This window comes from Microcaecilia unicolor, chromosome 12 (assembly GCF_901765095.1).
Source record: "Microcaecilia unicolor chromosome 12, aMicUni1.1, whole genome shotgun sequence".
NCBI classification, from domain to species: domain Eukaryota; kingdom Metazoa; phylum Chordata; class Amphibia; order Gymnophiona; family Siphonopidae; genus Microcaecilia; species Microcaecilia unicolor.
The window spans coordinates 84,254,615-84,269,169 of NC_044042.1; the positions used below are offsets into that span (position 1 = coordinate 84,254,615).

General features: G+C 47.0%; 1 protein-coding gene across 3 annotated transcripts in view; it reads left to right on the top strand.

Moving 5' to 3' along the window:
- MPP2 (membrane palmitoylated protein 2) overlaps nt 1–11,727 on the top strand; it is an 82,333-nt gene extending 70,606 nt beyond the window's left edge. For all 3 annotated transcript variants that reach the window (XM_030221565.1, XM_030221562.1, XM_030221563.1), the window contains one exon: nt 10,466–11,727. In XM_030221565.1, the coding sequence (XP_030077425.1) occupies nt 10,466–10,642 (177 nt within the window). In that variant the 3' untranslated portion in view covers nt 10,643–11,727. The remainder of the gene's footprint in view (nt 1–10,465) is intronic.
- The last annotated feature ends 2,828 nt before the right edge of the window (nt 11,728–14,555 follow it).

Sequence of the window (14,555 nt, forward strand, 5' to 3'; positions counted from 1 at the left end):
ATCCATTTAAGAGCCGTATCAGGGGTTCCAATGATAAATCAAACAGGAACGGGGACAAGGGACATCCCTGCCTCGTTCCTCTCTTGACGGGGAACCACTCCGATCGATGTCCATTTGCTATAATCTGTGCCCCCAGTCCTGCATAAAGCGCCCTAATAATTTGCATGGCTTCTCCCGGGAATCCCACCCATTCCAGTAGTTGTAGCAGATATCCCCAATTGACGTGGTCAAATGCCTTAGAGGCGTCTAAGCTCACTAGCATGAGGGGGTCATTGTTGCTTTTACAACTTGCCATAGCAAGGAGGATCTTTCGAATGTGTGAAACTGAGTGGCGCTTGGGTACAAATCCCACCTGTGCAGGGCCTACCAAAGCTGGAATATGTTCTGCCAATCTGTTGGCCAGAATCTTGGCAAGTAGTTTAATATCTACATTGATGAGCGATATTGGGCGGTAGGAATCAGGATCAGTTGCTACTTTCCCGGGCTTTGGTAGCAACGTGATTAGGGCCGTATTTTCATGTTTCGGGAACTCCCCTCTCTCTGTCACTTCCTGAAAATAATCTAGCAAAATCGGAATGAGGTCCAGTTGTAGTATTTTATAAAACTCTCCGGAGAAGCCGTCAATCCCTGGCGCCGAATTATGTTTCAAACCACCGATAGCCCTCTGTAGTTCTCTTGGTTGTATCGGCTGAGCTAATTGCTCCCGAGCTTCTGGTGTTAACTTTGGCATCCCTGCCCTAAGTAAAAGTGCCTCTACTACTTGTTGTGGGGGCGGACCAGTTGAGTTATATAGGTCCTGAAAATATGCCTGTACAATTTGCAAAATGTCAGTTGTTCTATTCCTAAGCTCTCCCTCTTTATTCCTCAGGGCCGTGATAGTACGGTTCCCGGTCCATGGCCGGACCAATTTTGCCAATACACTCCCTTGCCTATTGCCGTGTTTGTGTAATCTGTACTTTTGATATATTATGCCTCTTTGGGTCTGCTCGTGTATTAGTGAATTTAAGGTGGCCTGAAGAGCCTCGTAATTGTCTCTGTTAACTTGAGTCGGGGAGTTTAAGTATGTGCGCTTGGCCCCCCCCAGCCGACCCGATAAATTAATAATGCTAGCTGCTATTTTCCGTCGTCTCGCTGCTACATAAGAAAGAACTTCCCCCCTCATCACAGCTTTTGCTGTGCACCAAAACAAAGTCGGGTCAGATTTGTGCTGCTGGTTATGTAATGAAAATTCCTCCCATTTTTGGTGTAAGAATTTCACAAAAGCCACATCTTTAATTAAGTAATTGGGGAATCTCCACGTCCTAGTTGCCCGACTTCCTGAGTGATCTGTCAACTGAAACCACACTGGGGAGTGATCTGAGATCAGTTCTTGTTCTATGCCAGCTGCTGTTACCTTTGAGAAAAGTTGACCTGATATAAACAAATAATCTAACCGGGCCCAAGTCCCATGGGCCCGAGATCGGTGAGTGTAATCCCTTACCTCAGGATATAGGGACCTCCAAATATCCACCATCCCAATATCTGTAATGAATGAGGGAAGGATCCCTCGGTCCCCATGATTCCCAGCCCCGGCATTCCGACTGCCTGTGCAGTCCATGCTTGGGTTCATCAGTGTGTTCATGTCCCCAGTAATTATTAAATTCTTATCCCTATAAGGCAACAGGACCCGCAATAATTCTGAAAAGAAATCTGGGGTAGAGGGGGTGGGTGCATATACAGATAACAAGAATATTTCAGACCCCTGTAGTTTTAGCTTGACCAACAGATAGCGCCCATTATCATCCCGCATTATAACCTCAGATGTACAGACCAGATGTTTACGGTATAAGATCGCTACTCCCCCTTTCCTCTTGCCCGATGACACAAAGTCTACTTGACCCACCCAATCTCTCTGTAATTTCTGGTGTTCTGCGTCAGAAAGCCTTGTCTCTTGTATGCAGGCTATGTCCACTCCCATCCTCTTCAAGTGTGTTAGGATCTTCCTCCTTTTTATTGGGGAGGAAACTCCCCCCACATTCCATGTAACTATTTTAAAGTTAGAAGAGCCAACACACAAGTTGTTCCATCAGTAGAACCTTAGTTATATATAAGTCAGTGCCAGGGCCCCAGCCCTTCCCCGGCACATAATTGCTCTTAGGAAACCTATCTCTTCCCCACCTAGTTAAGATTTCGCAGCGTATCACCCCATGTTCATAATTATGGCAGCCCACAGTCCCACCCACTCCCCCACCCACCCCGTGCCCTTTTCTTTGCCCCAACGTAACTTGTTCTAGACCTTTATTGTCTCCCCCCTTATACCCTTTATCATAGCTATAGGTGTGTGACTCCAATTTGTCGTCACCGAGGTCACCTTTTTGCGAGGGTTCCCCGCTCCCCTTTACCCCATTACTTACTTCAACTTTCAAAAACTCAATGTTAAACCGTATTCTAATTGTCTATACTTAGTATTCAAGTCCACCAATTATTTAGGACAGTATGTCCCCGCAGATAAATCCAGTTAGTCTCATACCAGATCATGGTTCATGGAACCGCCTCTTGTTGACCCAGCTCTCTATTTATATAATCCATGGCCAATTTCTCGGATGTAAAAGAGCTCCACTTCCCGTCTTTCTGGATTTTGAGAATCGCTGGATATGTCAGGGCAAAACGAATTTTCTTCTCTGCCAATGCCGAGCATGCCGGGTGGAACCGTCGTCTCTTTTCCTGCAGGCCTGCAGAGTAGTCCGGAAAAATTAAAATTCGCCCTCCGTTGTATTGTAGAGTGTCTCTTTTTGATTTAAATCCTTGCATGATCTCTTCTTTGTGTATATAGTTGTGGATTTTTATGATGACCACTCGGGGTTTTTGTTTCTCTGTTTGTAATCTCCCCAGCCTGTGGGCTCTCTCAATGCAAAAACCCCCACTGCTATCCGATAGAGCAAATTCTTGCTGCAGCCACTTTTCCAGAAGGGGACCCAAACTTTTCTCAGCAATCGATTCGGGAATACCGACCAGCCTCAGGTTTGAGCGTCGCGCTCGATTCTCAAGATCTTCCATTTTCTCTGCTTGCAACCTGAGCTGTTGTTCCATTTCCGCCATTCGCGGCTGGTAGACGTTGCACGTGTCCTCTATAGTCGATACCCTCTGTTCTAGTTCGTGGGTTCGTTTTGATAACTCTGCCACGTTCGCATCCATCTTCCCCAGCTGGTTTGCCAGCGATTGGAATCTCGGTTCCAGGGCCTCCACCACTGCCGTGGTCAACTGAGTAAGTTGTCGTTCTGAGAATTCTTCCCGCCCGCCGTCCGCCATCTTGGGCTCCGCGGGCGAGGGTGGTAGCCTTCCCTTCTCCACCTTTACACTTCTTTTGGACGTTCCAGCCGGCATGGGGAGCAAAAAATGTTCCATACACGCTCCGACGTTCAGGATCTTACTTTAAATCCGGTTTTGCTGCTGTATTCGGGTATTTATCGTGAAATAAGAGGAGCGGGGACCCGGAGCTCAGCCGCTATGCTGTTACCGCTCCCAGCGCATCACGTGACCTTTGATTTTCTTTTAAGAAAGGTGTTATATCAAGCCTTATTAAACATTACATTAAAGTGGGGAGGAGTGTTCTGAGGAGAAGCGAAGAGATCTATTGCTGGGGTTCCCCACTAATGGAATATTTGACAAGCTACCGGCAGGCTGAGGGACCATTCGTGAGGCTAAAGGACTCTGCTCAATTTGTCTGCCACTGCATTCTGTTTGCCAGATAGGTAAACAGGTCTTACAGAGATGTTTCAAGAAGCTACCCAAGTCCATATCTGGATTGCTTGTCGACAGAGGTGGTAAGAACCTGTTCCTTCCTGTTTGTTCAGGTAAGACATCGCAGCTTGGTTGTCTGTGCGAACGACTATTATCTGATCAAATGTGCCATTCTGGAAAGTTTTGATGGCATTCCAGACTGCTCGCAATTCCAGGAGATTGATATGATGTCATTTCTCCTGTGGAGACCAAGAACCCTGTGTGTGGAGACTATTGAGGTAAGCACTTCAACCTACCAGGGAGGTTGGAATTTGTGATGTGGAAGGGGCTGAAATGGAAGTTCCCTCGCAAGATTTTGGGACACCGTCCACCACTGTAGAGAGTGGCGTAGCTATGGAGTAACTCGAATACCAGCCAAGAACAATCCCGTGGCTTGGGACCATTGAGAAGAGAGTTTCCACTGAGGAATTTGGAAGTGGAATCAAGCCAATGATGTAACATATCAAACATGGACTGTTGAAGCCATGTGACCGAGTAGGTGGAGCATCTGATGAGCAGATATCTGGGTGGACTTGGAAACTTGAGTGAAAAGATGCTCTCAATTGAGGGAGGAAGGCTCGATCCTGAGTAGTGTCTAGGGGAGCCCCGGTAAACTATAAGGTCTGAACAGGTTGATGATGTGATTTGGGGTAATTTATCACAAAACTGAGGAGGTCTATGACCCTTATGGCAGACTGAATTGAAGTCTGTGCCGCCTTTCAGGAGGCTGCCTTGATTAACCAGTCATCAAGGTTGAGGAAGATGTGTTTGCCCCACTTGCAGAGTGTTGTAACTACCACTATCAGGCATTTTGTGAAGACTCAAGAAGCTGAAGCCAATCCGAACGGTAAGACCTTGTACTGATAATGCAGAGTCCCACAGCAAACTCTCCATTATCAGTCTGTGGGCAGGGAGGATAGATATGTGAGTGTCCTCCTTCAGATCTAGAGAACAAAGCCAGTCATTGAGTTGGATCATGGGGAGAAGTGATCCCAGGGAAACCATGCAACATTTTTCTTTGAGTAGGAATTTGTTTAAATCTCACAGGTCGAGAATTGGTCGTACCCCCCTCGTCTTTTTTGATATGAGAAAGTACTGGGAGTAAAACCCTCAACCCCTTTTTGGCAGAGGAACTAGTTCTATTGCATTCTTCTGGAGGAGAGCAGATAGCTCCTTCCAAAGTACTATCATTTGGCAGGAGTTGAAGCGAGACTGTCTTGGTGGATAGTCAGGAGGTCTTTTTTTCCCATCGCACTGTAACTGTGCTGTATAATGCATAGCACCTAATGGTCAGAGGTTATGAGCAGCCACCAGTAGGTTGTTTGACATGGAGAAGTGGATGGTGGCAGTGCTGTCTAGGAAGGAGTCAAAAACTGGGTTGTTGTTTGAACTGAGAAGGAGTCTGTGATTTCTGACTCCACTGCTGCCTTGGATGTAAGCGTTGGGGTGTATAGTAGTTGGAGCGTCAGAATCCTTTTTCAAATCTAATAGAAGAAGAGGCAGCAGAAGTCTGTGGCCTGGATAGAGTTTTAATAGTATCTCTATGCTTTTTAATTAGGTAGGCCACTTCTTCGACTTTGTCACCAAAGAAGTTATCTACACGACAAGGGACATCTGCTAGATGCTTCTGGATAGCAGATTCAAGGTTGGAGACCCTGAGCCAGGAAAGATGCCACATTGCTACTCCTAAAGCAGAAATGCGAGAAGAGACATCAAAGGTCTACCTTGCCAGATATTTATGACACTCTAGAAGTTTTCTTTGAAGCTTGAGGAACTCATCAGCCTTTTCAGGAGGAAGGAGGTCTGCAAAGGAGAGAGTACTTTAAGTAAATTGTGGAATAAAGTTGATAATCTAATATGAGATTGGTTAGCATTGAGGCCTGAAATGTTTTTCTATCAAAAGAGTCCAGTGTTCTAGCTTCTCTTCCTGTCACACCCCTCACCTCCGTAGCAGGTCAAAACGCCGAAGGGGATGACTCTTCTACTTGCTGTCATGGAAACACTTTGGTCCCAAAGATAATTCCTGGGAACCGGCTACTAACGTCCATGCACCACAACTGATCCAAGAATTCCATGCCCGCTATCCATCAAAACCCGGACCGGGACGGAAAGGGGTCTTTCCGGGGAGGATACTGTCACATCCCTCACCTCCGTAGCGGGTCCGATGTTCTCTTTGGCGGCGCTGTGCTGGACCGCTGCTCCTTTCGGCGGCGCTGTGCTCGTGCCGATGTTGCTGGCGTTGCCCGCAGTTCCCACCAGTGCTGTGTGTACACCACCGTCCTTCCGGTGCTCCGTCTTGCAGGCTGTTCTGGGCCGTGGCCCTGCCTCCTTGCTCCACGGGGATTGGCCTCGCAGGCGGGCTCCTACTCTTCTTTCCCTCACTACTATTGACCTGATGACAGCTGTCCTCCCCAGCTGGTTCCTGCTGACATCAGACACCAGCACTATCTCTGGGAAGCTCTTCGTCTGCTTCGTTGCTTTGGCTTCTATTTGGTAAGCGCTTTTGTATTGGATGGTTTCCTGGATTTTTAGCCTCTTGAACATTGCTTGTACTCGGATTACTCTCTTGCCTGCTGCCTGCCTGTTGAACATTCCTTATACCTGGATTACTCTCTTGCCTGCTGCCTGCCTGTTGAACATTTCATGTACCTGGATTACTCTCCTGCCTCCTGCCTGCCTCTTGAACATTGCTTGTACCTGGATTACTCTCTTGCCTGCTGCCTGCCTGTTAGACATTGCTTGCACCAGGACTTTCCCCTCCGGCTGGATCCTCAGCGCCCTTCTTCTCAGCTTCCCACACAAGTCCTGCTGGCTGCCCGCACCTGGGAGCTCAACCTCCGGGGAACGGCGGTCATCGCAGGTGAACCTCGGGGCTGCTCGGCTGCCAAACAGAGTACGGGAGCGGGTCCTCGTGCTTAGCAGTGCTCCACTTGGTACAAGAACTCACAAGTCTGACACTGCCTGGAGGACAGAAGCATGAGATTTCGCATGGTGAGTACATTTTAAAACATATTCCACAACTAAAGAATGAGGAGGCAACTGCACCTTTTAAAACCCAGTTCATGGAACCTGTACATTGTATCAATTTTCTTAGGAGCAACTTGAGCTGTCAGTGGAGTCTCCCAGTTTTTGATCATAGTATTCTTCATAATTGTATGAAGTGGAATGGTGATTCCTTCTTTAGGAGGAGAATCATAATCTAGAATCTGAACGAGATTCTTCCTCTGTTTCCAGTTTGAAAGGTATGGCTTGGGCCATCTCACATACGTCTCTCAATGGCAGAGAAGGATCAGATGGAATGCCATAGTACTCCTCAGCTGAGAGGTCCTGTGGTTTCTGTTCTGTCTCCCAGACGAGTTCTGACTCTTCAAAGTACTGTTCTTGGGGAGTATGTGGAAGAGAGTATTAACTAGAGCGTCGGCTGTGCGTTAGAGTTCATCGAGTCAAATGAGTCTCCAAGACTAGAGAAAGTTCCTCTGCTGATGTCAATGCATGTGTCAGTTGGGTTCATGGTGTCCCCTGATGGTCAACGCAGAGCTGGTGTGCAGTATCTCTCCTGTGACTGTCTCTCCAATGTATCGAGAGGCTAGACTGAGGCTGGCGCAAGCACCCTGTAAGCCTGTATAGACTGCGTGTAAAGTAGACCTGAGAGCTCCTCTTTGAGCATATCCTGGATGTCCTCCTGTAGAGTAGGCATCAGTACCGGCTGAGAAAGCGGTGTGAATGTGGCCTGAGTTATAGCCTGTGCAGGTTTAGGAAATCTTGAAGACCTTGGAGGCTCTTGATGGGAAAGAAGTTAGAGAGAAGGAGAGCGGTCACTGCTGCATAGACGCTTCCCGTGCATCGAGGATATTGATGCACTCCTTGGCAGAGTGCCTGGAGAGAGAACAACAGCGATGCTTCTTAGGTTAGGACACCGCAGGTCCCTCGATATGTGTAGCGCCGACGAAGAGGACATAGAGTCCTTACGCGGTCACAGTACCGAGTCCGATGTCGGACTCTCTTGATGTTGTGTCGGGGCACCTGATGTCGATGCTGACGCAGTTGTATTTTCTGCATCGAGTATCGAATATCCTGCCATGCTCAATGCGGATGCCGATGTTGATGTAGAACCATAAAGGTTTTCACGCTGTACTCTGTGGGCTTACTTGTATGCGCAGACAGAAGCCACACTATCCAGCTTATAATCGAAAAAGAAAAACGCCTATATTTCGACCCAAATCGGGAGATGGGCGTTTTTCTCGCAAAGGCGCCCAAATTGGTATAATCAAAAGCCGATTTTGGGCGTTTCCAACTGCACTCCATTGCGGAAATGAATAAAGTTGATGGGGGCGTGTCGGAGGCGTGGTGGAGGCGGGACTGGGGCGTGGTTATCAGCTGAGGAGAGATGGGCGTCTTTAGCTGATAATCGAAAAAAAAAAGGCGTTTTGACCACGATTTTGGGTCACTTTTTTTGGACCCTTTTTTCTCACGAACAAGTCCCAAAAAAGTGCCCCAACTGCCCAGATGACCACTGGAGGGAATCGGGGATGACCTCCCCGGACTCCCCCAGTGGTCACTAACCCCCTCCCACCAAAAAAAACCCCACTTTAAAAACTTTTTTCCAGCCTATATGCCAGCCTCAAATGCCGTACCCACCTCCATGACAGCAGAATGTGTTTGATCCTGTCACAGCCTTTCCCTGGGTCAGATGTGGCTCTCGGGTGCAGTACAGGGTCACATCAGCATTGCATTGTGGTGGGTGTAGGGTATTGGGCTCCGTGATTTCATTAGCTTGGGTTACAGTCTCACGATGTTGGTAGTTGGTAGGCTCTTCTCCCATGGTGCTTTTCCTCCTGCCTACTGGGTCAGAGTGTGCCCTGTTGTGTTTCCTGCAGGGGCGTATCTGCGTGGGGCCACAGGGGCCTGGGCCCCCGCAGATTTCGCCCTGGACCCCCCTACCATCGACCCTCTCCACCTCCCCCTCCCGCACGCCCGCCACCAACCCGTCGCCGATCTTTGCTGGCGGGGGACCCCAAGCCCCCGCCAGCCGAAGTCCTCTCTTCCGTGCAGGATGCAAGTTGCAACGCTTCCTGTTCTTCTGAGTCTGACGTCCTACACGTACAACGTGCAGGACGTCAGACTCAGAATTTGGAACTCAGTCTGACGTCCTGCGCGTTGTACGTGCAGGACGTCAGACTCAGAAGAACAGGAAGCATTGCAACTTGCAGCCTGCATGGAAGAGAGGACCTCGGCTGGTGGGGGGTTGGGGTCCCCCGCCATCAAAGGTAAGTGACAGCAGCGGGGGAGGGTTGGTGGCGGCGGGAGGGGGTGGAGAGTGTCATTGGTGGTGAGGGGGGGGGTCTGGCAGTGGCGGGGGGGTCCGGAAATGGCGGGGGGGGGGGGGGATCGGTGGCACCGGGGGGGGGGGCTAAAGTGTGCCCCCTCCCTCTGGCTCTGCCCCCCCTACCGCCAGAGTCCAGATACGCCCCTGGTTTCCTGTTGTAGCCCATGCGGTAGTGGCCATTTTTGTAAGCCAGTTTTAGTTCCCTTTCCTGTGTTAGCCACATTACAGAACTTAGTTCTTCCCTTGAATGTGGCTGAAAGAGGGCATTGTACAGCATTCTGCCAGCTCTGACCTACTGCTAATCTCAGTACCAGGGAGACTCGTTGCCAGTGGGGCACAACCTCTGATCTGCAGTTAACTGTGAGTAAACGCGGTTATTCCAATAAAGGACGTTTTCGGAGAGATTAGTCTTCAGGTGTCAACTGGTGTGTCAATGTTATACAGCAGCAACAAGTCCTAGAGGCCTGCATGTATGCAGGTCCCTGGAGCACTTTTAGTGGGTACCGCAGTGCACTTAAGCCAGGTGGCCCCAGGCCCATCCCCCCCCCCCCCCACCTGTTACACTTGTGCTGGTAAATGGGAGGCCTCCAAAACCCACTGTACCCACATGTAGGTGCCCCCTTCACCCCTAAGAGCTATGGTAGTGTTGTACATTTGTGGGTAGTGGGTTTTGGGGGAGGGGAGTTGGATGCTCAGCACCCGTGGTAAGGGAGCTATGCATGTGAGAGCGTTGTCTGAAGTCCACCGCACTGACCTAGGGTGCCCAGTTTGTGTACTGGCATCTCAGGGGGTCCAGTGTACTACGAATCCTGGCCCCTCCCACGACCAAATGGCTCGGATTAGGACGTTTTTGAGCTGGGCGTTTTTAGTTTCCATTATCGCTAAAAAAAACAAACGCCGCATCTGCTGAATGCAGGGAAGAGTGTGTATGTCATTCTGCAGCCCGTGTGCTTTTACAGGCACAGTGGGTGGGCAGCTCTCCCATAGCCCATTTCCATGGGTAGAATACTGTTAGTTTTGCAGTGGCCCCATGTTAATATTGTAGAAGGACTTGCACTCATGGGCCTGCAAATGAATTTTCAGTAGGGAAACACGCCGTGGAGTTTCCCATTGAAAATTTGGGGCACTTGGAACCCATTTTTAAATCATGTGCAGAATTTCAAAATGAAGTCACTGTGTGGTGTCTGTCAGCTTGCCATAGATGCCACTGGGTGAAAATCTTAGAAAATTGTACTCAAAGTGTTAGATCACTTTAATCATGTCTATTATGTTTTTGGATTATTCTGCCTTTAATATTTGGGATTCTAATAACTCAAGTGTTTCCTCTCTATCCTTCCAGTTCTCTCATGACTCTCGTCTCCTTTCTTTTCATGTATTTAGGATATGGAACTGAGACGGACTGTGGATGAGAGTGGACGTATCCATCGGGCATATGGCCATTACTTTGATCTGAGCATCCTCAATGATGACCTGGACCAAACATTCCTGCGACTGCAGGAGGCACTGGAGAAGCTGCGGACTGAACCCCAGTGGGTCCCTGTCAGCTGGGTGTACTAGAAGCAAAGGAAATTGCATCCAGCTGTTCAAATGCATCACTGTCAGTCATTCATCCCTGACATGAAGAAATTCAGGCTCTCCTTTCTCGCCATTCCCTTTGAGAAAAAGGGAATTGACTTTTGGAAGGGGTTAAATGGAGTAAAAGCTTCAGTGTCCGTTTCTTTTGTTAAAGGGATTTCCAAAAGCATAAAAAAACCCTCTAAGAAGTCATCCTTTCCTCATGCCCCTTATTCATGGGAGATTCATTCATTTGAAGACCCTTGTTTCTAAATGTATGACTTCAGCCAGGTCTGCCTTCATGATATCAGTATTAGCTCATCTCCTAGCCCAAATAAACTCCAACTTACAGGCTCCTCCCATGCTGGTGCCCTCCCTCACCCCCCAGGGTCTGATAGACCTTGTCAGCCACGAGGGTTGCTGCATGTACCATTCCTTCAGGCTTACTACTGCCTAAGACTGATCTGTAGGGCCCAGGAAGAGAGAAGTAGAGGTGACCAGTACCTGCTGAGAATTAACTGAGGATGGGGGGGGGGGGAAGGGTGGGTTCTGGAGCTGGAGCTTCCATAGCAGTGTTGTATGTGGAAGGGTTATTTGTGGCACTTAGACGTGGTAGAACAGTTGGGTGTAGCACGGTTATTCCTTTCCCAAAGACTGATCTTCAACATTCCAGTATAAATATTTTGGAGGGGGGGTCTTTCATCATGCCCCCTGTTTTTATACTGTCCCTGTCTCCTTTAGTTTCCCTTAATAGAAACAATATCTTCCCCCTGTTGCCATGGAAACAGGTCACCCTCTTCCTCACTTCCTTCCCTTGTTGTCTGAATCCATTCCTCAGTGAAAGTGGAATGTGTTTCCTTCTTTTGTATAAAGCGTCCTTGGGTATTTTTTTCCTATCTCCTCTCACCACAAGGGTGTTTGATTGTATTTTAACTTTGTAAGATAGAAATGTGTAATATTTATTCATACAAAGAATTTCTGTACCTCCTGTCGAAATGACATTCTGTATAAAAAAACAGATCAGATTCACGTTTAGGTGAGAGGATGCTTAGACTGAATTTGAAAGAACAGCAATAGTTAATAAAGATCCTCATGAAGATAAAAGAGCAAACTGCCTTTGTTAGTAAGCAGAGATCTGATTATAAGATGGAAGAACAGAATCTAGTGTTAATCATGTTTGTCATTGTTTCCCTAAGAACACTTCAGCTGGTCGCATGGTAACAGAGGTCTACAGTCACCAAAGGCCTCGTGATTCCACTTACCAGTGGAAGGGTGGCCTTGACAGTATCTGATGACCTTTCAGGTTACTGGAAAGAGGAAAGGAAGCAAGCACTTATCCCTTGTCCTATGATACTGGCTACATATTTAGGACACTGCCAAATTAGTGTGTTTAAAGTCTTGAAATACTGGAATGACAGGAAAGTGCTCCCCTCATCTCATCATTAGGAGAAATGCATGAAATATATGCAAAGACTACATACCCAATTCAGTTTTCAGATTACCAAACGAAGGTCTTTATGGCTTGGAGGTGTTGAGAATGTCAGGAACTGTCCTCACTTGCATTTTGTTGTTATATCTGAAACACACAACAGTATCTATGGGATGCCAACCTCAAAAGTTTGATCCAGTCCTGATTTTTTTGACACCATTACATGCATGAAGTTGTAGTTCTTATTTCCCTAAGGAAAAAGATGAGATACTGTCCTGTGTTTACTATAGGGCAAAATTAAGCATGGATCTGCATCTTTGGGTTGACTTGGGTGTGGTGGCAAGTCTAGCATAGGCCAGGAGTGGACCTGAGTTTCTAAGCAGCATCCTTGAACATCTCCAGTAGAGCCTGGGATGTTTGGGTTGGCTCAGTACCGATTCCCGATGCGGCAAATGAGAGGAAGCCCATTCAATTCCTATGGGCTTCCTCTCATTTGCCATGCAGGAGTCACTAGCGCGGCTTTGTAAAAGAAGCCTTCAGTTCCTAGTTTGGAGGTTTCGGGACGGTCCTGGATTTGTGACCATCCTATCCTGGGGATGTGCAGCACCGATTTCTATGGGCAGGATCTGACATTACACTTTTTTTGGATGTCAGCTCCAAACCAGGACTGTCCCAAAATTTCCAGCTTGGATCTAGGTAACTTTGCATCTGTGTTCTCTTTAATCCAGGGGTGTCCAACTTCGGCCCTCAGGATTTCCCCAGTGATATGCATGAGATCTGTTTGCATACAATGGAGGCATTGTATTTAAATAGATCTCATGCATATTCATTGAATCAATATATAATTTGTTGAAAGTATAAATCAAATCTCTAAAGAAAATATCCGATTAACAAAACTCTAAATAATTACTTTTTATTTTAACAAAATAAATATTATAAAACATTTATCATATAAATCCCCACTAAGACCAAAAACATTCAAAACCTCCCCCCTGGAAATAACATACAATATCTTGATAAGCAAATCTTCATACAGTTATTATTAAACTGGTGTATACTGTTTAACATAAACTTTAGCTTATCATGTACCAATCATTTTGCACTTTCCCAGAGCATAATGTTCATTTTTAAAATACAAAGAACACCAAAGATTTTTAAAAAGTCTTACATGATGAACTTGAGTTCCAAAAAGCCACAAAGTTGTTAAATCTTCACAACAGCAAACTCAAAGCAACGTCTTCAATATGCATATACATTTCTTATGCCATCAATGTTCCACAAACACTGTCCAAGGCACAAAGAATAGTAGAAATGTTGCATCCTAATTTGAAGAATCAAGCTTCCAAAGCATATCCAATGCTGCAGTCAATCGGGAAGGGGCAAAGCTTGTATCCAAATCTCATCAACAGAGGAATTTAATTAGAATGACGTTTTAGGATATTTGTTTTATTCAAATAAAGAGTAATTATCTAGATTTTTGTTAATTGGATATTTTCTTTAGAGATTTTGATTTATATTTTCGACAAATTATTTATTGATTTATTTGGATCGTTGATTGTTTTTTGTCTGGTAGCTCTTTTTATATTATTATGCATATTCATTGGGGAAATCTTGAAAACCCAACTGCACTGCGGCCCTCGAGAACCAAGGTTGGACAACCTGCTTTAGTCCATGTTACCTGAGCCTAGTCATGTTGAGAAGGATTTTGGCCTTTATGCTGCCTGCTTACACACAAGCCTGGAATGACCCTCTGAGCAGAGACCAGTGTGCTCCACTTTGGGACCAAATAGCTCGGAGAGCTCATGGGGCGTAGAAGAATGGGCTAGCATGTTCAGCCAATGAGGCTATGTCTGGTTGCAGGTCCTAGATACACAGCCATTCAGCATAGATCAGCCTTTCAGGCAGGATCTAAGAAAGAAATGCTGATGGGCCTGTGTTGCCAGAGCACCTGAAAGTGCAGCACATGGAAACAGTGGCGTAACCAGACAGCCAATTCTGGATGGGCCTGAGCCCAAAGTGGGTGGGCACAATATTTCCTCTGCCCTGCCCTACCGCAAAATATAAATACACTAGCTAATAAGGATCCTCAAGCTCTGTCAGCTGAAGACTTTCTCTGAAGGTGGCCAGAACTCCCTTTTACCAAACTTGGCAGACAGCAGCAACATCCGTAAGCCATTGATGCCAACACCCTATGCGTTCTTAGCTGTCGGTGACTCAAGCATGCTGTCACCGACTGCAGAGCTTGGTAGAAGGAAGTTCTGGCCGTCTTTGGAGGAAGTCCTCAGCTGGGGAGGCTTAAGATCCCTACCAGCTATACAGCAAGGGTCAGAACTGGTGTTAGACATGCTAGTGCCCCCTCCCTGATCCCCTCTCCTCCCTGCCTTCCCTCCGATTTCCCCACCTGCCATTACTGTCACACCAAATACAAAACAGGATCATATATCAGAAATAAAAATATTTAGACAAAAATTGAACGCAGAACCCCCA